The 21,104-nt window shown below is 43.9% G+C and overlaps 1 protein-coding gene across 1 annotated transcript in view; it reads left to right on the forward strand.

Annotated features, from left to right (window-relative positions):
• The window catches only part of RXFP1 (relaxin family peptide receptor 1), a 97,719-nt gene extending 90,174 nt beyond the window's left edge, over window positions 1–7,545 (forward strand). The window contains exons 14-17 of the mRNA XM_062198985.1: window positions 396–625; window positions 2,237–2,647; window positions 3,354–3,572; window positions 6,835–7,545. Of these exons, the coding sequence (XP_062054969.1) occupies window positions 396–625; window positions 2,237–2,647; window positions 3,354–3,572; window positions 6,835–7,136 (1,162 nt within the window). The 3' untranslated portion in view covers window positions 7,137–7,545. The remainder of the gene's footprint in view (window positions 1–395; window positions 626–2,236; window positions 2,648–3,353; window positions 3,573–6,834) is intronic.
• The last annotated feature ends 13,559 nt before the right edge of the window (window positions 7,546–21,104 follow it).

Consider the following 21,104-nt stretch of genomic DNA (forward strand, 5'->3'; position numbering starts at 1 on the left):
GGTTAAAAAGCAGCACTAGGAGTTACAGCAACACTGGAACAGTGCATCTGTAGTTATAAGACATCAGAAACCCAAAAAAAGTTTCTGTGGAGAATTCACTCACTTTGCAACATGCTAACAAGTTGTTTACATCCTAAGACCTGTCTGACACTTGTGTATTTGTTATGCCCATTTGCTGTTCTCACTCACACACTCTTTTACCTTGTTAATATAAATTAAATTACATTATGAGAATTAAAAGTTTAAAATTCCAGGTCCCTAGTGTGTTCTGTTCCTTTGAACCTCATATGTAAGACTTTTTCTTCCTACCAAGGAAATGTAGGAAATAAACACCAGCTGCGTGATGACACTGGACTAACGTTAAGATCGTCCTTTGCTTTCTCCTTGTTCACCAGCTATTTTAAGAAATTCCAGTACTGTGGATATGCACCACACGTGCGAAGCTGTAAACCCAACACAGATGGAATTTCGTCAGTGGAGAATCTGCTGGCCAGCATTATCCAGAGAGTGTTTGTCTGGGTGGTCTCCGCAGTTACCTGCTTTGGGAACATTTTTGTCATTTGCATGCGACCTTACATCAGGTCTGAAAACAAGCTGCACGCCCTGTCAATCATTTCTCTCTGCTGTGAGTATTTCCTGGAGGAGAGGAACTACAGGTTTGAAATATGCTGAAGTGTGGCTGGTAAAAAATAAGTTCTGTGAATGGCAGGATATGGGTTTTTTAAATTGTCTTCATTATATGTTGTTTGCACATTTCCTTCAATGAAAATAGCATTACTTTAGTGATAAGAAAGAAAATAAGTTTCTAAAACAGCAAAATGTAGTTATCTTCAACAGGTGAACGAAGCTCTCATTCATTAGTTTTCTCTCATATAGTAGCTCTGAGGCATATTGTGTTGACACTTCCAAAATATTTTATTACAAATAAAATTGCAAACATCCATGGTCATCATATTTTTATATCCTGATACATATTTACTTTTTTATCTGGGTATCCAATTCATAGATATTGATTCAGTGGCTGACTATTTTTCTGATGTCTAAGATACGAGAATCCTTTGCATTCATAACTTGAAATATATAAATGAGAAAACTTTTTCAAGTAATAATAATTTTTTAATAGTTTTTGGAATGTGGCTACAAGGTATGATGTTAAATGAGGACCACAAAGAAAAATAAATGAGAAACTAGTTCTTAGGCTGGTCATAGTCTTTGTCACGTGGCCTAGAGTGCATATGTTCTCCCTCAGACAGCTAAAGCACCAGTCTTCACAGTGTTCTACTTTTATGTGTGCATTGTCCCATGTACAGCCCTCACCCTACCCTAGTTGTTTTTTTTTTTATTGCAAGTTGCACATGATAAATAGAACTCAAACTGTTTACCACATTATGTTGTTAGCTACAACATCTTGAGCAAGGTCAATTTCAATCCTAAAGAATTAGAGTTGGCTTTATGATTTATACAGTGATGTGATCTTGGGAACTTTGTTTGGAATGCTTGCACAGTCAAAAACTCCCAAACACTTTCTGATATGTTTGCTTAACAAGAAAATAAGCCAAATAGTGTGTCACATTGAGAGCTAATTTTTGGAATGGGAGAACCTAAAAAGAAACAGAGAAAGATGTAAAAATGGGAAGAAAGAATCAGAGAGAACCATTTTGCTTAGACCAGCTCTGGTAAGTGATTTAAGTCCCCCGGAACTGTATGGACAGAAAAGCATGTCATAATTGCTCATATCTTCTAAATCACAGACTTCAAAATTCATAGCCATCACTCCGTCACGGCAACTTCCAGGTTGACTTCTCTGGATTTTCAGATGTTGTCTTCAGCTTGTTGAGCTGGGAGATTTTCAGTGAAAGAGCTGAGCCGAGTAACACCAGCCCCATCTAGGTTCCTAACTGAGTGCTCACATAGCTACATTTTATTCATTTGTTTCACAATTTTGCTTGGTTGGTCTAGAATGGAGCACAAAACAGACAAGGCCTCTGCTTCCACATTTGCATTTTAAAGGAAACCAAAGAAATGGTTACTTAATTAACTGCTAAGAGAATGGCTACTAAAAAGACTTGACAAATAGGTCCTCAGCCATAAATGAATCCTTAGACGAATAAAAATTACTTCTATCCAAGATAGAAGAACTTGGCTATTTTTCTAATATTAAAAACAGCATTGCTTACTGATCATTTCATTATAACCATCTTTTCTGCATATTTATGGAGCTTTCTGACCCCCCTAGGTGCTGACTGCTTGATGGGAATATATTTGTTTGTGATTGGAGCCTTTGACCTGAAGTTCCGTGGGGAATACAACAGGCACGCGCGGGTTTGGATGGAGAGTATTCATTGTCAGCTCATAGGGTCTTTGGCCATTCTGTCCACCGAAGTGTCAGTTCTGCTTCTAACATTCTTGACACTGGAAAAGTACATCTGTGTTGTGTATCCTTTTCGATGTCTAAGACCTCAAAAATGCAGAACAATTACAGCTCTGCTCCTCATTTGGATGATTGGGTTTCTAGTGGCTTTCACCCCACTAAGCAATAAGGAATTCTTCAGAAACTTCTATGGCACCAACGGAGTATGTTTTCCTCTCCACTCAGAAGATGCAGAAAGTACTGGAGCTCAGATTTACTCAGTGACAATCTTTCTGGGTAAGACCCTCGATTATAAACCCTCATTCAGATGCGGGGACGACTCAGTGCGAAACTCACTGTGCCTGCTAAGGTTTATAGATTTTTACCAAAAGTTTCTAACCAATGTTCCACAGCAAGGGTGGGGGGTGAATTCCAATAGGAATGTTTTTCTCCCAAATTATCCTTTTATTATATGAATTCCAAACTGACATGTTTTATGAAAGACAGTAAACACTTGTATTTCATGAATTCACCCTAATAATACCAAGCAAAATAGAAATTCATTCTTTTCTTTCCCTTTACAATAAAACGTAATGCTGTTTGTGACTTTTTGAAACACATTTGCGTACCCACACATCTTTGGTTTAAGAGTATGTATACAACTGTTCTAAATTAGCCATGTAAAAATATTCTCAAAGTACAGCACAAAGTAATTAAATTATGAAAAAAAAAATCACTAAGACTAGAAAGCTTGAAGGGCCAGATATTGAGTAAATGGCTCTAATTTCATCTTAGTGTGCCATTTTTAAATGAAACATCCCACTATCATTCAGTACTTCATCTACAAAAAAAACATGACCTTTATGCACCTTCGTAATTCTTTATGAAGAATAAAAAATACACTATGATTGTTATATCTTTAACAACACCTTAAGAATATGTTTTATCTGTTTTAAAAAAAAATACTCGTGTCCATTAATAGTGCTTCTTGGGTTCTAAACAGGTGTTAACTTGGCGGCATTTCTCATCATAGTCTTTTCCTACGGAAGCATGTTTTACAGTGTCCGTCAAAGTGCCATCACAGCAACTGAAATACGGACTCAAGTTAAAAGAGAGGTGGCCCTGGCCAAGCGCTTCTTCTTTATTGTGTTTACTGATGCATTGTGCTGGATACCCATTTTTGTGCTGAAATTTCTTTCACTGCTTCAGGTAGAAATACCAGGTACAGCTAGCTTTCTTTGAAGAAGTAATACATCTTATTGTGTGTTTATGTTTATGTTTGTGCAGTGTTCTTCCACGAAAGATGAGTAAGATTCTTTTTTTTTTTTAATTTTTTTTTTTTGACAGGCAGAGTGGACAGTGAGAGAGAGAGACAGAGAGAAAGGTCTTCCTTTGCCGTTGGTTTACCCTCCAATGGCCACTATGGCCGGTGCACCGCGCTGATCTGAAGCCAGGAGCCAGGTGCTTCTCCTGGTCTCCTATGGGGTGCAGGGCCCAAGCACTTGGGCCATCCTCCACTGCCTTCCCGGGCCACAGCAGAGAGCTGGCCTGGAAGAGGGGCAACCGGGACAGAATTCAGCGCCCCTATCAGGACTAGAACCCCGGGTGCCGGCGCCGCTAGGCGGAGGATTAGCCTAGTGAGCCGTGGCGCCGGCCAAGATTCTTAACCCTAACTAGTTGTTGTAAGAATCAGAGTCGGGGTCAGATACACTTTAGGCTCTATTCCCCAACAAGCATTTTCTGGAAATTCAGTTTTTCCATAAATGTTTAACATCACAGTTGCAACAAAGGAACAATGATCAAAATGTGTAACACGGGTGTTGATATTAATTGCATGCTTAAAATGACTAGAAAGGAAAATAGGCCAAAATATTAATCCCAAAATTGCTTCATTTTTTTTAGAATGTAAGGAATGGTTTCCTCTTCAAATACATACATTTTATTTTTTTTTTTTTTTTTGACAGGCAGAGTAGACAGTGAGAGAGAGAGACAGAGAGAAAGGTCTTCCTTTTGCCGTTGGTTCACCCTCCAATGGCCGCCGCGGTAGTGCGCTGCGGCCGGCACACCGCGCTGTTCCGATGGCAGGAGCCAGGTGCTTCTCCTGGTCTCCCATGGGGTGCAGGACCCAAGGACTTGGGCCATCCTCCACTGCACTCCCTAGCCACAGCAGAGAGCTGGCCTGGAAGAGGGGCAACCGGGACAGGATCGGTGCCCCAACCGGGACTAGAACCCGGTGTGCCGGCGCCGCAAGGCGGAGGATTAGCCTGTTGAGCCACGGCACCGGCCCAAATACATACATTTTAGAAAATATTACCCCTGAGTGTGAGAAACAATAGAAAAAAAAAAATCTTGGTAACTAAAAATGACATATATCACATCCATTAGAGTGGCTATTATTTTAAAACACACAATTACACACACACAAAAAAACAAGTGCTGCTGAGGATGTGGAGAAACTGGAATCCTTGTGCATTGTTCTTAAAGATCCAGTCCAGCTCTCTGCTGTGGCCCGGGAAGGCAGTGGAGGATGGCCCAAGTGCTTGGGCCCTGCACCCCATGGGAGACCAGGAGAAGCACCTGGCTCCTGCCTTCAGATCAGCGCGGTGCACCGGCCATAGTGGCCATTGGAGGGTGAACCAACGGAAGGAAGACATTTCTCTGTCTCTCTCTCTCTCTCTCTGTCTAACTCTGCCTGTCAAAAAAAAAAAAAAAAGATATAAAATGGTGCTGGCTGTTGTTGAAAACAATATGACACTGCTACAAAAATTAACCATAAAATTATCACACAACCCAGCAGCTCCATTTCTCAATCATTCCCAAAGGTATTGAAAGTAAGGACACCAACATTTGTACATCTATGTTCATAGTAGCATCATTCACAGGAGCCAAAATATGAAGCAGTAAATGTGTCCAGAGATGGGTAAATGGATAAACAAAATGTCTGCTGTATGCAGACAATGGTTTGTCACTCAGCCTGAGGAAGGAAATTCTGACACATTCTGCAATGTGAATGAACCTCAAAGATGTTGCATTAGTGAAATAAGACAGATACAAGTGGTAAATATTTTATGATTCCACTTACATGAGTTTCAAGGAGTAGTTAAATTCATAGAGTAGGCCGGCGCCGTGGCTCAACAGGCTAATCCTCCACCTTGCGGCGCCGGCACACTGGGTTCTAGTCCCGGTCAGGGCACCGGATTCTGTCCCGGTTGCCCCTCTTCCAGGCCAGCTCTCTGCTATGGCCCGGAGTGCAGTGGAGGATGGCCCAAGTGCTTGGGCCCTGCACCCCATAGGAGACCAGGATAAAGCACCTGGCTCCTGCCTTTGGATCAGTGCGGTGCGCCGGCCACAGCGCGCCGGCCGTGGCAGCCATTGGAGGGTGAACCAATGGCAAAAGGAAGACCTTTCTCTCTGTCTCTCTCTCACTGTCCATTCTGCCTGTCCAAAAAAAAAAAAAAATCATGGAGTAAATACAGAGTGGTGATTTCTAGGGACTGGTGTGGGGAGAAGGGGAGGCCATGTTTAATGAGCATAGTTTCAGTATGGGATGGGAAGAAAGGTCTGGAGGTAGATGCTGGTGATGTTGGCCCAACAATGTGTAGGGATTCAATGTCTCTGAACCATACATATTTAAAATGGTACATTTTGTGATATACCACATTTAAAATGTGAGTATCCTGTTAGCTGTATATAAAATACAGTACATACTCACAATTTTAAAATTTATAAATATATATAATTTTGATTTTATTTTATCCCATGGATGATGGTAATGGTACCTTAAATTTTATAAACAACAACAAAAAGAAAGACTAGCATCTGTAATAATACCAATCTAAGCATTTCATATTTGCAAATCTTAAACACCCTTATTCCCTCTATGTTGATTCTAATTCTTTCTCTATTCTTTCATTTTTGAGTCATCATCCATCATACTGTTTTTTAGAAATGTACTTGAAAGGACAGAGAGAGCGAGCTTCTCTGGTTCACTTTCCAAATGCCTGCAACAGCCGTGGTTGAGCCAGGCCAAAAAGGCAGAAGCCCGAAACTCCATCCAGTTTCCTGCATGGGAGGCAGGGAACAACTACTTGAGCCATAACCTGCTGGCACTCAAACCCAGGGACTCCATTATGGGATGCAGGCATCCCAAGCAGCAACTTAACCACTGAGCCAGACTTCTGTGTCCATTGTAATCTTATGATCTCATTTTAAATTATTTGGTTTTATTTTTAAAATGCTTATTAATATGTATTACTTATATGTCTTATGAGGTACAGCATAATGTGTTTATACATTTCATACACTGATTAAATCAAGCAAGTAGCCTTTCTATTGCCTTATATTTTTATTTTATTTACTTGAGAAGCAGAAAGACTGAGAGAAACAGATAGATGAACAGACAGTTCACATCTGCTCTTCCGTCCCTAAATGCCCACAACAGCCAAGGCTAAGCCAGACTCTAAAATGATCTTTTTCTGTTCCAGGTACCATAACTTCTTGGGTAGTGATTTTTATTCTGCCCATTAACAGTGCTTTGAACCCAATTCTCTATACGTTGACTACGAGACCTTTCAAAGAAATGATCCGTCAGTTTTGGTTTGACTACAGGCAAAGAAGGTCTACTGACAGCAAAGGAAGCCAGAAAACCTGTGCTCCGTCGTTCATCTGGGTGGAGATGTGGCCACTGCAGGAGATGCCGCCTGAGCTCATAGATCCGCCTGCTTTCCCAGACAGGTGTGAGATAACACTCCTTTCTCAGCCACCTGGACTCAGCTCCTTTACATAACCACTCTGAAGCCCATTGCTTCACAGAGAGTGCTGTCTGGTTCTTCTGGAGGAAATAGGAGTAAATATCACAAAATTACTAACCTGTATTAGTGGCTAGGACAAATCAGCATACAAGGCCGTGAAGACAAAATCGCCCAATGCTCATGTACAAGGAAGTCCTTACACTGATAATGTGTATATAGTAGCACAGACTTTGCATCGCAAATTAAGAGAACTCTACTTCAGAGGGATTCACAGCTTCTTCTAACAAGCGTTTACTGAGTCTCACCACCTGCATGGCACTGTGGCGAAATCCTGGAAGCAGACGGTACGGAACCTTGCGTTCTGTAAATTGTGAGGAACTCTATACAAAGTCCACCTGCAGCTCCTCATTTAAAGTAGAGCTTTGTCTGTCGTACATATCAGCAAACATAAGAATTATGAACATTTATATGAAGAATTATAAACATTTAAATAAATGATTACGGTTTGGATACTCAGTGTAACTACACCAGAGAAAATTTCTGATTGTTTGCAAAATACAGACATTCTGTTTTAAGAATCCACTGCTATGATTTGTGTCCTGAGTGTTCCCCATAGTCCTGTGTGTGTTGAAGGTGGGTCCCAAAAATCTTATGTTACTGGCACTAAGAAGATGGGAGCCTAATCCAAGCATAATGTTTGGAGGTAGGACCACTGCGCGTGGTCGCTGAATTGGATTGATGGAGCCCTGTGACCAAATCTTGGTGGCTTTTACAAGAGCCCACATAGGGAAGACAAAAAGTGTGCTCACTGACTCTTGGCGTGTGATGCTCTGTACCACACTGGGGCTCTGCCAGCAGGAACACCATCAGAGGGCAAGCCAATGGGGCCTCCCGATCTTGGACTTGAACCGCCAAAGCTGTGAGCTAAATAAACCTCTCTTTCCTAAGAAGCTCGTGTCAAGTATTTTATTGTATTCTCGAAGCTGACTGATGCATCATTTTGTTCTTCAAGTCTCCATACACTTGACAGTCAATAAAACAACTTTATGACTGTAAAAAATGCTTTGTTAGAAACTTAAAAATAGTGCTGCTTTTTGATTGCCTGCACAACTTTCTTTTTGCTTTAAGCCATCATCATCTTATGAGACTGGAATAGGAGAACGGGAGTATTGCAAAGAAGAGAATCAGGAAAGAATGTGGATAAATATTTAGATCAGAGGAACAGAACCAAGAGTCCAGAAATGAGCCCTCACATTTTCAGTTGATTGATTTTAACAAGGCTGCCAAGACAGTCATATGAAGAAGGAAGAGTATTTTACTTTTTACTTTAGTTACTGGAGAGGTAGAAAGATGGAGACAGACAGAGTTCCTATTTACTGATTTACTCTCCAGATGCCTGCAATAGCTAGATTTGGGCCTGGCCAAAGCCAGAAGCTGGGAACTCAGTACAGGTCTCACATGTCAGTGGAATGACCTGACTACCTGAGCCATCACCTGCTGCCTCCCAGGCTGCACATTAGTAGGAAACTGGACTAAGGAGCAGAGTTAGGCTCTCCAGCGTGGGAAGATGTCTCAGCCAGTAGGCCAAATATCTGCCCAAGAACAGTCTTCTCAATAAAATACACTGCCAACAACTGGAAATTCACATACAAAAGAGTAAAACTGAAGCCCTGTTTCATACCCAATATTAAAATTAACTCAAAATCAATCAACAAACTAAATATAAGAGCTGAAACCAGGGCTGGCGCCATGGCTCAATAGGCTAATCCTCCGCCTGCAGCGCCAGCACACCGGGTTCTAGTCCTGGTCAGGGTGCCGGATTCTGTCCCAGTTGCTCCTCTTCCAGGCCAGCTCTCTGCTGTGGCCCAGGAAGGCAGTGCAGGATGGCCTAAGTCCTTGGGCCCTGCACCCCATGGGAGACCAGGAGAAGCACCTGGCTCCTGCATTCAGATCGGTGCAGTGCGCCGGCCACAGCACACAGCCACGGCAGCCATTGGAGGGTGAACCAACGGCAAAGGAAGACCTTTCTCTCTGTCTCTGTCTCTCACTGTCCACTCTGCCTGTCAAAAAAAAAAAAAGCTGAAACCATAAAAGTTTTAGAAGAAAACACAGGATGAATCCTCAAGACTGAACTTGGCAGTAGATTTCTAGATCATCTAGTCGTATCTATATACAGATATAGATATAGACACACAAAATAGACTTCATCTAAATTAAAATCTTTGTGCATAAAAGATAATACTAACAAAGCAAAAAGACAACCTACCAAAGTAGAATATTTACAGTGATATTTCCAAGAAGGGCATAACATCTAGATTTCATAAAGAACTCTTCTAACTCAACAACAACAACAAACTCAAAAATAGGCAAAAGACATTTCTTCAAAGAAGATATACAAATGGCCAATAAGCCTCTGAAAACAAGCTCAACATCACTCATCATTAGGGAAATACAAATTAAAACCACAATGAGAAACCAGTTCACACACACCAGGAGAGAGAAAGGAAGGAAGAAGAAAGCAAGCATTGTAGGAGATTTGTAGAAATTGAAACACTTGTACATTGCTGGTGGGGATGTAAAAGTTGTGCACGCACTATGAAACATTCAGCGACTCCTCAAAATTTGAAAATAGAATTTCCATATGAACCAACAAGTTCACTCCTATATTCAAACCCAAAAGATTTGAAACAGATACTGTTAAGCAGCATTATTCACAACAACCAAAGATGGAAACAACCCAAGTGCCCATGAACTGGTGAATAAATAAACAGTGTGGTCTGTGCACGTACATCGGAGTGTTATTCAGCCATTATAAGGCAAGAAGTACTGATACATGGTATTACATGAAGAATGCAAGGTAAGCCAGACACACACACACACACACAAATACTGTATGATTGTGTTTCTAGATATTTCTAGATGAAATATCTATATTAACAATTTCATAGAGACAAAATAGAGATTACTAGAAGCAGGGGTATGGGTTTGAGAGGATTATGGCTATGAAGTACAGGATATCTTCCTGGGTTTTAAAAAAAAGTTCTAGGAAAATGATGGATTAAACAGCTCTGTGACTGTTCTGAAAGCCATTGAGCTGGGTGTGTTTGATGAGTGGATTTTGTGATACATGGATTATATCACAAAGGAACCAGAAGAAGATTGAGAATGCAATGACTCAGGAACTTCAGAGAGGCAAGGTTTACCACGTACATGTCTCACCAGAAGGAGCAACAGTCTTCGGGGCGGCTTTCCTTTCCGTTGGCACCGCCAGTCCACAAGACGGTCTTCCGCTCGCCTCCTGATTTGAGAGCTCGCATAACTGCTTAGGGGGAGTGCTTCCAGGCAGCTTTGTCCTCAAGGAGGTTTGGGAGCCGGCAGTGGCAGGAACCCCTCTCTCTGGAGTGCACAATGTTCTGAGACTAGCAGGGAAGACTGCCACTGAAAGCAGAGGCCCCACAGGCAAAGTCCTGGTGTGGGTTGCGGAAAAACAACTGTGTACCCTCCCTGGGGTCATAGCTTTGAGCCGAGGCTTCCCGGTGCTTTGCAGAAGAGAAAGGCCAAGAGATTTTTAAATGGCCCCCACTGACTCCTTAGAGCAGCAACCAAGGTCGGGCCTGCAGCCCTCCAAAGCAAGGCAACACGGCCCCTGGGGCCTGCTATTTCATGGAGCACCACTTCCTGCCATCTGCGCTCCCAGCTCACACCCTTGAGCCAGGTCCTTCACAAGAGGACAAGCCATCAGGACAAAACCATCAAATTCAAGACAAAGGGAAAACTTGTCTCAAGTCAATGAAAAGCAGGCTATCATCCACATCCAGACTGAGGAACTTCTGAAATTGATTCATTTGTAAAACCATGAGCTTAACCATCCCATGATTAGGGTGACACTAAGTTGGTCTATTTTAAAATTGAGTTTTAAAGAGCCATCACTGTGACACAGCAGGTTAACCCAACACCTGGAGTACCAGCATCTCATAGGGCAGTGCACCGGCCACAGTGGCCACTGGGGGGTGAACCAACGGAAAAGGAAGACCTCTCTCTCTCTCTCTCTCTCTTTCCCTCTCCCTCTCCCTCTCCCTCTCCCTCTCCCTCCCTCCCTCCCTCCCTCGCACTGTCCACTCTGCCTGTCAAAAACAAAAAGAAACAAAAAATAACATTCTGAGGCTTGGTTCTTCTCTTTACCTGACAAACTGCTTGTTTGTGTGATTTTCTGTAATGTTAACCCCATAAACAGGACAGTCCACTTTGCCAACTTGTTTCAAAGTAGATGTAGGGGTGCCTTGGTACCACTGCCATAAGAATGGTGTGGGACAACTGGGCAACTATAGTTTAGCTGTATTCCTGCAGAGTGTTGCTGTCTCTCTGTCAGTTTGATATGCCCAGCTCTCCAGTATGTACTGTAGCACTGAGGACCAAGGCATATGCTCACACCTCATCCCATTTGCATATCCAGTTGGGGTACCACCCCCTACCTTATGAAAAAAGGAGAAAGGATTCCAAGATGGCTGAATAGGAAAAAGACATGACGATTTTGACCGGGGAAAGATAACAGAAGAAAACCAAAGGAAGTGCATTTCCAGAGGAGAGTGCGAGAGAAGTTTGCCGTGGAAATTCTACAGAAGAGGGACACCGTGGAGCAGCGCCGACAGTATGAACACGCTGCAGCCAGCATGGACACCACTCGAAACTCCTGCAGCCAAGGGCTAGAGATGCCAGCTTCTGAGAGCGAGGTGAGAGCAAACTGTGGAAGCCCTGTCACTAGTGATATTACATGAGGGACAACATTGCACCACACTGACTTTGAGTCCATTCTGGAGCCCTGCAGGGCCCCATGAAAGAAAATCATATTTATTTTTTCCCATCCCCCCATGAAGCACCTGGCTGACAGCACGGAGAAAGCACCATCGTAATGCCATTGAGGCTATGGTGGCTTTCTCATTTCCCCACTAACTTTGAGTCTGGCCTGGAGGGTTGGCGGGGTGCTGTGCACCCACTCAGGACTCTGAGGTGTTCCCCTCCACCCGCCTGATCACAGGCTCCTGGGCTCAATCTGCCAAGGCAGGGTGCCCATAGGCATCTGCTCTGGGAATGACTCTGCTTTCTCTGTGGACGGGGCAGGCTTGTGGGGCTGAGAGTGGATCTGCTGCAGCCTGTGACTGTGGGAGCCTTGCACACTATGAATGTGGGGATTCTGTGACTGTGCTATAGAGTGTCAGGTGTAGCTGGGTCTCTGGACAATAACTCTGTCTGGCCTCAGAGGCTCAGAGCTCCCGGTCACTGGGGTAGATTATTGTGGAGGGTTCCACACTCATACAGATCCTTTGTGTGGTTCACCCGCCTGCATGGGTGGGAGTTGCAGCCACTGTGGGCCAACCATGAAGACTGAATGCCTTGGAAAAGAGGAGGTAACCATGCATCTTTGTTGCTGTGGATTCGTTCTGAGAGGAGGAACTCAGTGGGGGCAAGAGGCGCGGAGTCACCACACAGACCCTGGGAGTCAGGTGGAAGCAGGCCAGAGGTGAGCAATAAATTCAATGAAATCTAGTTTTTTGAAAAAATAGATTGATAAACTATTGGCTAAACCAAAAAAAAAAGAAGAAGAAGAAGAACATACTAATGAATAAAATCAGAGATGAAAAAGGAGTAATAACAACGGATACAACAGAAATAAAAAAGTCATCAGGAATTATTACAAATAGCTGTAAACCAACAAACTGGGAAACCTAGAAGAAATGGACAGATTCCTGGACACACATAATTGAGTCAGGAAGATGTAGAAAAACTAAATAGGGCCAGCACTTTGGTGTAGCAGGTAAAGCCGCCATCTGTAGTGTTGGCATCCTATATGGCCAGTTCAAGTCCCAGATGCTCCACTTCCGATCCAGCTCTCTGCCGTGGCCTGGGAAAGCAGTAGAAGATGGCCCAAGTCCTTGGGTACCAGCACCCGCGTGGGAGACCCAGAGCAAGCCCCTGGCTCCTGGCTTCAGATTGGCTCAGCTCCGCCCATTGTGGCCAATTGGGGAGTAAACCAGTGGGTGGAAGATATCTCTCTTTTCCTCTCCTTCTCGCTCTGTATACCTCTGACTTTCAAATAAATAAATAAATCATATTTTTTTAAAAAAAAGAAAAGCTAAACAGACCAATAACCAGGATGAAGATTAAATCAGTAACAAGGACCCTCCCAACAAAGAAATGCCCAGGACTGGATGCCTTCACTGCAATATTCTACCAGACATTTCAATTCTCCTTTAACTATTCAGAAAAATTTAAAAGGAGAGAATCCTCTCAAAATCCTCTCTGATACCAGCATCACCTCAGAGTCTAAACCAAAAAAGATGCAAAAAATAAATAGAACTATAGACCAACATCCCTGATGAAGCTAGATGCAAAAATCCTCAACAAAATACTGGCTAATTAGACCCAACAACACAGGAAGAATATTCACCAGGATCAAGTGGGCTTTATCCATAGTATGCAGTTCAATATTTACAAATCAATAAATGTGTACATCATGTTAACAAATTGAAGAATAAAAATGATATGGCTATCTCAATAGATGCTGAGACAGCAGTTGATAAAATACAACATCCTTTCATGATGTAAACCTTATGAAAACTGGGTATATAGAAGGAGCATTCCTCAACAAAAGGCAATCTATGACAAACCTACAGCCAGCATCATATTGAATGGGGAAAAGTTGGAAGAATTTCCACTAAAATCTAGAAACAGACAAGGTTGCCTCCCCTTACAATTGCTATTCAGTATAGTTCTGGAGGTTTTAGCCACAGCCATTAGGGAAAAAAAAGAAATCAAATTGGAAAGGAGAAAGGCAAATTATCTCTATTTGCAGATCACATGATTCTACATAAAGCGGAACCAAAAGACTCCACTGAGAGGCTATAGGAACTCACAAAAGAGTTTGGTAAATCAATAGCCTCTATACACAGACAGTGCCATGGCTGAGAAGGAACTAAGATCAATTTCATTCACAATAGTAACAACAACAACAAAAAAAAACACACAATGCTGGGGCCAGTGCTGTGGCACAGCAGGTTAACACCCTGCCCTGAAGCACTGGCATCCCATACGGGCGCTGGTTTGAGACCCGGCTGCTCCACTACTGCTATGGCCTGGGAGAGCAGTAGAGGATGGCCCAAGTCCTTGGGCTCCTGTGCCCACGTGGGAGACACAGAGAAAGCTCCTGGCTCCTGGCTTCGGATCGGCATGGTTCCGTCTGTTGCAGTCAATTGGGGAGTGAACCATCAGATGGAAACCCCTCTCTTGCTCGCTTGCTCGCTCGCTTGCTCTACCTCTCCTCTCTCCTCAGTGTAACTCTGACATTCAAATAAATAAATCTTTTAAAAAAAAAAAAACCTTAAATAGCTGGGGATAAATGTTACCAAGGACCTGAAAGATCTCTACAATGAAAATTACAAAACATTAAGAAATAGAAAACACAAAAAAATAAATGAAAAATCATCCATGTTTATGTATCAGAAGAATTAATATCAAAAATATGTCCATAGTACCAAAAAGCAATTTAAGGATTTGATGTGATCCCAATTAAAATACCAATGATGGGGCCGGCACTGTGGCTTAACAGGTAAAGCTGTTGCCTGCCTTGCCAGCATCCCATGTGGGCACCAGTTCGAATCCCAGCTCTCTGCTGTGGCCTGGGAAAGCAGTGTAGGATTGCCTGGGTCCTTTGGCCCCTGTACCCATGTGGAAGACCCAGAGGGCATTCCTGGCTCCTGGCTTCAGATCTGTGCAGCTCAGGTTATTGCAGCGTCTGGGGAGTGAACCAGTGGATGGAAGACTTCTGTCTCTCCGTCTGTCTGTCTGTAACTCTACCTCTCAAATAAATAAATAATTTTTTTTAAAAATGACATTCTTCTCAGATTCAGAAAAAAAGGATGTTAAAATGCATACAGAGGAGCTGGTGCTGTGGTGTAGAGGGCAGAGCTGCTGCCTGCAGTGCCGGCATCCCATATGGGCACCAGTTCGAGTCCCAGCTGTTCCTCTTCCGATCCAGCTCTCTGCTATGGCCTGGGAAAGCAGAAGACGGCCCAAGTCCTTGGGCCCCTGCACCCATGTGGGAGACCCAGAGGAAGTTCTTGGCTCCTGCCTTTGGATCTGCACAGCTCCAGCTGTTGCAGCCAATTGGGGAGTTAAACAGCAGACGGAAGACCTCTCTCTCTGCCTCTCCTTCTCTCTGTCTCCTATAACTAAATACATCTAAAAAATTCATATGGAAACACAAGAGAACCCCAATAGCTATAGCAATATAAAACCACAAAAACAAAGCAGGAGGCATCACAATACCAGACTTCAAGACATACGACGGGGCAGTTAAAATCAGAACAGCCTGGTACTGGCACAAAAACAGACATGCAGATCAGTGTGACAGAATAGAAACCCCAGAATTAATCCTCGCATCTACAACCAATGAATTTTTTTTTTTTGACAAATGAGCTGAAATTAATCCCTGGTGAAAGGACAGTCTCTTCAACAAATGGTGCTAGGAAAATTCAATCTACGCATGCAGAAGTATGAAACAACCCCCTACCATACACCTTATACAAAAATTTACAGCCTGATGCCATCAAATTACTGGAAGAAAATATTAGGGAAACCCTATAAGACATTGGTGTAAGCAAAGACTTCCCGGAAAAGGCTCCAGAAGCACAAGCCATCAAGGCCAAAATTGACACATGGGATTACATCCAGCTGAAAAGCTTCTGCACTGCAAGGGAAATACTCAACAGAGTGAGGAGGCAGCCAACAGAATGGGAGGAAACGTTTGCAAACTGGATTAATATCCAGGATCTAGAAAGACTTCAAGGACAACAGCAACAAAACAAGCAATCCAGTTAACAGATGGACAAAGGACTTGAACAAGCATTTTTCAAGAGAGGAAATTCAAATGGCCAAGAGACACTTGGAAAAATGCTCAAGATCACTAGCCATTAGGGAAATGAACACAAACACACAAAAAGGGTATCGCCTCACCCTAGTTAGGATGTCTATCATCCTCACTATGTTCCTGAATTTGTATTTATGAAATGCATGAAGTTTGTGTACCTTAAATAAAAGGTTTCTGGGTAACAAAAATCAAAAAACATACATGCTGGCAAGCCTTTAGGGGAAAAGGTTCCCTAATCCACTGTTGGTGGGAATGTAAACTAGTACAGCCATTGTGGAAGATAGTATGGAGATACCTCAGAGATCTGAATATAGACCTACCATATGACCCGGCCTGGGAATTTACCCAAATGAAATGAAATCAGCATATGAAAGAGTTATCTGTATCCCCATGTTTATTGTAGTTAACAATAGCTAGGGCCAGCGATGTAGCATAGCAGGTAAAGCCACCGCCTGCAGTGTCGGCATCACCTGTGGGTGCTACTTTGAGTCTCAGCTGCTCCACTTCCAATCCAGCTCTCTGCTGTGGCCTGGGAACACAGTAGAAGATGGCCCAAGTCTTTGGGCCCCTGCACCCACATGGCAAACACAGAAGAAGCTTCTGGCTCTTGACTTCAGATTGGCCCAGCTCCAGCCATTGTGGCCATTTAACGTCTCTCTCTCTCTCTCTCTGCCTGTGCCTCTGCCTCTTTGTAATTCAGCCTTTTAAATAAAATAAATAAATCTTTTTTTAAAAAAATTCACAATTGCTAAGATACGGAATCAACACAGGGTATTCCCTCACTGCCAAATAAACTATTCCTGTGTGCACATGAAATCAGTCTTAGCTTAGTATTTCTCTCTCTGCAGGAGGCTAAAACCTGCATTAAAAAAAAAAACCTGCTATATTCATTGCCCACATGAAGAGAAGCCCGAGTCATCTTTTCCAGGCAACATGTCCATCTGGTCTCTGCAGTAGTGCTGCCTCTTTTATTTTTTCCTAAAGCCACCTTTTAAGGAATATAAACTTCATGCATTTCGTAACTACAACTTTGGGAATATAGTGATTCCTCCTACTATACCTGCCTTCCTGCCCACTCTCCCACCCCTCCTCCTCCTCCTCCTCCCTCTCCCATTCCCAGTCCCATGCTCCACGAAGATCCATTTTTGATTAACTTTATACACAGAAGACCAACTCTATACTAAGAGTTCAACAATTTTGCACACACACACACACACACACAAAGCTGTTCCTCAACAGTCGAGACAAGGCCTGTTCAAAGTCATTGCTTGCCTCTTTTTTTTTTTTTTAAGGTTTATTTATTTATTTGAAAGACAGTTACAGAGAGGTAGAGGCAGAGAGAGAGAGGTCTTCGATCCGTTGGTTCACTCCCCAGTTGGCTGCAATGACTGGAGCTGAACTGACCCGAGTCAGGAACTTCTTCCAGGTCTCCCACGTGGCTGCAGAGGCCCAAGGACTTGGGCCATCCTCCACTGCTTTTCCAGGCCATAGTAGAGAGCTGGATCAGAAGTGGAGCAGCAGGATTCGAACTGTTGCCCATATGGGATGCCAACACCACGGCGGTGGCTTTACCTGCTATGCCACAGCACTGACCCCAACTTGCCACTTTCTGAGAACTACATTTGCTTTCCTTTTCCTTTTCATTAGCTCTGATGTAGAACTACCAGTTTCTCTGATCAATAAATTGTCTGCTAACCTGCTCTGCTGCTTTAAAGAATGTCTGGAGGCAACAAGGCTGTTTTTTGACAGCAAGCTTCTTTACAGAGGAAAAGGAGAAGAAAGTTTGGGTGATCCCACAGCACACTGCTGCAGAGGCTACTGTGCAAAATTCAGGCTTTTAACAGTTCATCGCGTGCATGGTCATTTTTCAGGTTCAGCCCCGGGACGGTCACACAGGTTGGACACTGGGTTTGCAGGACAGAATTTCCTTGTACACAGAGAACAGTCTCAGTGTCTGCCAAGGTACTGAGGCCGTTACTGTGCCAAAGTGTGGCAAGTCCAGTTGGCAAGCAGAAAGTAGGCATAAACCAAATTCACCACACTCTAGGCAGTGTAAAGTGCTCTCCCTGGAGAAGAAAAGGCACATGGGAGCAACAGAATGGTAATTACTGGTAGCTGATTTACTCTTGAAGCTAGCTCACTCTTACTAGGTTTTTCCTGTCCTTGAGAATCGTTCACTGGAAGTCCCATTCACTCTCGTTGAAGCGCACCTCCTGTCTACAGACTGTGGCAGTCTCATCTGCTCCCGTGGATCAGTTACTACACAGATACCCATGATTCCCGTATTTCTGCTTTTAGCCAGTTCTCCCTCATGAATTGGTCGTTTGTGTGCACAACTCATTAGACATCTCTACTTGAGTGTTTCACTGGCTATTTTATTATTATTATTATTTGTTTTTGAGATTCAGAGAGACAGTGATCTCCCATTCATTGTTTCGCTCTTCAGATGCCCACAATGGCAAGGGCTGGGCTGGGAAGAAGCCAGGACTGGAAACTCACTCCAGGTCTCCCAGTGGTGGCAGGGACACAGTCACTCCAGCCATCACCTGCTGCATCCCCATGCGCCCATCAGCAGAAAGCTGGAGTCAGGTACTCAGAACCCAGGCACTCTGATAAAGAGTGTGAGCATCCCAAATGGCATCCCTCTCCACCAAATACCGCCCCTCCCTAGCTCTTTAACGTCATTAAAAAAAATTTATTTATTTATTTGAAAGTCAGAGTTACAGAGAGAGAAGGGGAGGCAGAGAGAGAGAGCGTGAGAGAGAGAGAAGTCTTCCATCCACAAGTTCACTCCCCAGTTGGCTACAACGGCCAGAGTTGTGCAGATCCAAAGTCAGGAGCCAGGAGCTTCTTCCAGGTCTCCTACACAGGTGCAGGAGCACAAGGACTTGGGCCACCTTCTACTGCTTTCCCAGTCCCTAGCAAAGAGCTGGATCAGAAGTGGAGCAGCCAGGACTAGAACCAGTGCCCATAAGGGATGCCGGTGCTTCAGGCCAGAGTCTTAACCCGCTGTGCCACAGTGCTGGCCCCTTAATGTCATTATTACATATGAATCTGGAATAGGGCACCTGATTCCCCTTCTCTGGGCCCTGTCTTGATGGCTGACACCACTGGACCAAGCTAGAAATCTGGAAGCCATCCCTGATTCTTCCTTTATCCACCACATCAAATCACTCAGTGCTTTTTGATTGAATCTTGTCAACATCTCTGAAGGCCATCCGCTTCCCTTCATCCCAATTCTCAATACCTTAATTTGAGTCAACTTCATGACTCATTGGGGTATTTGCAATAACCTTCTGACAAGTCCATGTGCCTCCAGTTTTAATTTGACTAAGAGCTGTCGGGGGAGAAAATAAAAATGGGTTAGCATCGGTTTGGGGCACTTCAAATGGAGTTGGGAAGCCACTGTTAAACTGAATTCCAGACATGTCTGCAACTGAAACTGAATTAGGCTGTCAGCCTATACACACTTGGCTGCAAACGCACCTTGTGACACAACGAGGCGAACTGCGGTCCACCGGCTTTTGTTAGCCATTTGTGAAACTCCCCCTCCCAGTTTCCAAAATTACCTAGAGACTGAGACAATGTCCAATCCCTTTCTTACAAGAACTCCTGATTCTAGTTAGCATCAGTCACAATTCTTTTAAAGATTTATTTTAGTCACAATTTTTAAAGGTTTATTGATTTATTTGAAAGGCAGTGATAGAGAGAGATCTTCCATCCGCTGGTTCAGCCACCAAATGCCCACAGTGACCAGTGCTGGGCCAGACCGAAGCCAGGAGCCAGGAGCTTCTTCCGGATCTCCTATGTGGGTGCAGGGGTGTAAGAACTTGGGCCATCCTCTGCTGCTTTCCCAGGCTATCAGCAAGGAGCTGGATCAGAAATGGAGCAGCCGGGACTCAAACCTGCACCCATCTGGGATGCTGGCCCCTTCTGTCACAATTTCTAACAAGCAAATGATATAACTAGCATCCCTGTGATGTTCAGCTTTAAAGACATCCACCATCTTATACTACCCCGGAACATATTCCCAGTGCCGCTTGCATTTGTGTCTTCTCAGGTTGCAGTACTATTAAGCCCACATGAGTGTAATTTTCTGTTCGCAACTAGGTTTTTACCTTGGTCAACAGAGCTTTCAAGAAAAAAGAAAGGGGCCAGCGCCACGGCTCACTAGGCTAATCCTCCGCCTTGCGGCACCGGCACACCAGGTTCTAGTCCCGGTCGGGGCACCGATTCTGTCCCGGTTGCCCCTCTTCCAGGCCAGCTCTCTGCTGTGGCCAGGGAGTGCAGTGGAGGATGGCTCAAGTCCTTGGGCCCTGCACCCCATGGGAGACCAGGAGAAGTACCTGGCTCCTGCCATCGGATCAGCGCGGTGCGCCAGCCGCAGCGCACCTACCGCGGCGGCCATTGGAGGGTAAACCAACGGCAAAAGGAAGACCTTTCTCTCTGTCTCTCTCTCACTGTCCACTCTGCCTGTCCAAAAAAAAAAAAAAAAAAAGAAAGCCCCAGGGGAAAAATGGACTGTTAAAGAGCTACTCATAGAAATATTCTATTTTGGGATGGTGTGTTATTCTGTTTGCCATAGGAACACGCACACACACACAGGGATGGAGATGGGAAGGCTAGTAGAAAGACTTAGCTCACGTCATCATGGAGGCAGGCGAACCTGAAAGCCGCAGAGCTGGTGTCCCGGTTCCAGTCTGAAGGCTAGCAGGCTGCCGCAGGACCCAGAAGAACCAGGGTCCGGGTTCAAACGCTGCCCGGTAGAACTCTCCCTTGCTAGGGAAAGCATCAGCTTTTTTCGTTCTGTTCAGGCCTTCAGTGGAGTAGATGAGGCTTATCCACATTATGGAGGTTAATCTGCCTTACTCAGCCTGTGGATTGAAATGCTAATCCCATGCAAAGACATCCTCACCGAAAAACCCACAACAGTGCCCGACCAACCTGTGGTCCAGTCAAACTGCACATTAAATTAACCATTTAAGCAAGTAAAATGATAACCTGGATATTAATAACCAAGAGCTAAGTGGCAAGGTGTTGTATCGACCAGCAAATCAACTCTGGCATCATAGACTCACAG

Source organism: Lepus europaeus, chromosome 8, assembly GCF_033115175.1.
Source record: "Lepus europaeus isolate LE1 chromosome 8, mLepTim1.pri, whole genome shotgun sequence".
NCBI lineage: Eukaryota > Metazoa > Chordata > Mammalia > Lagomorpha > Leporidae > Lepus > Lepus europaeus.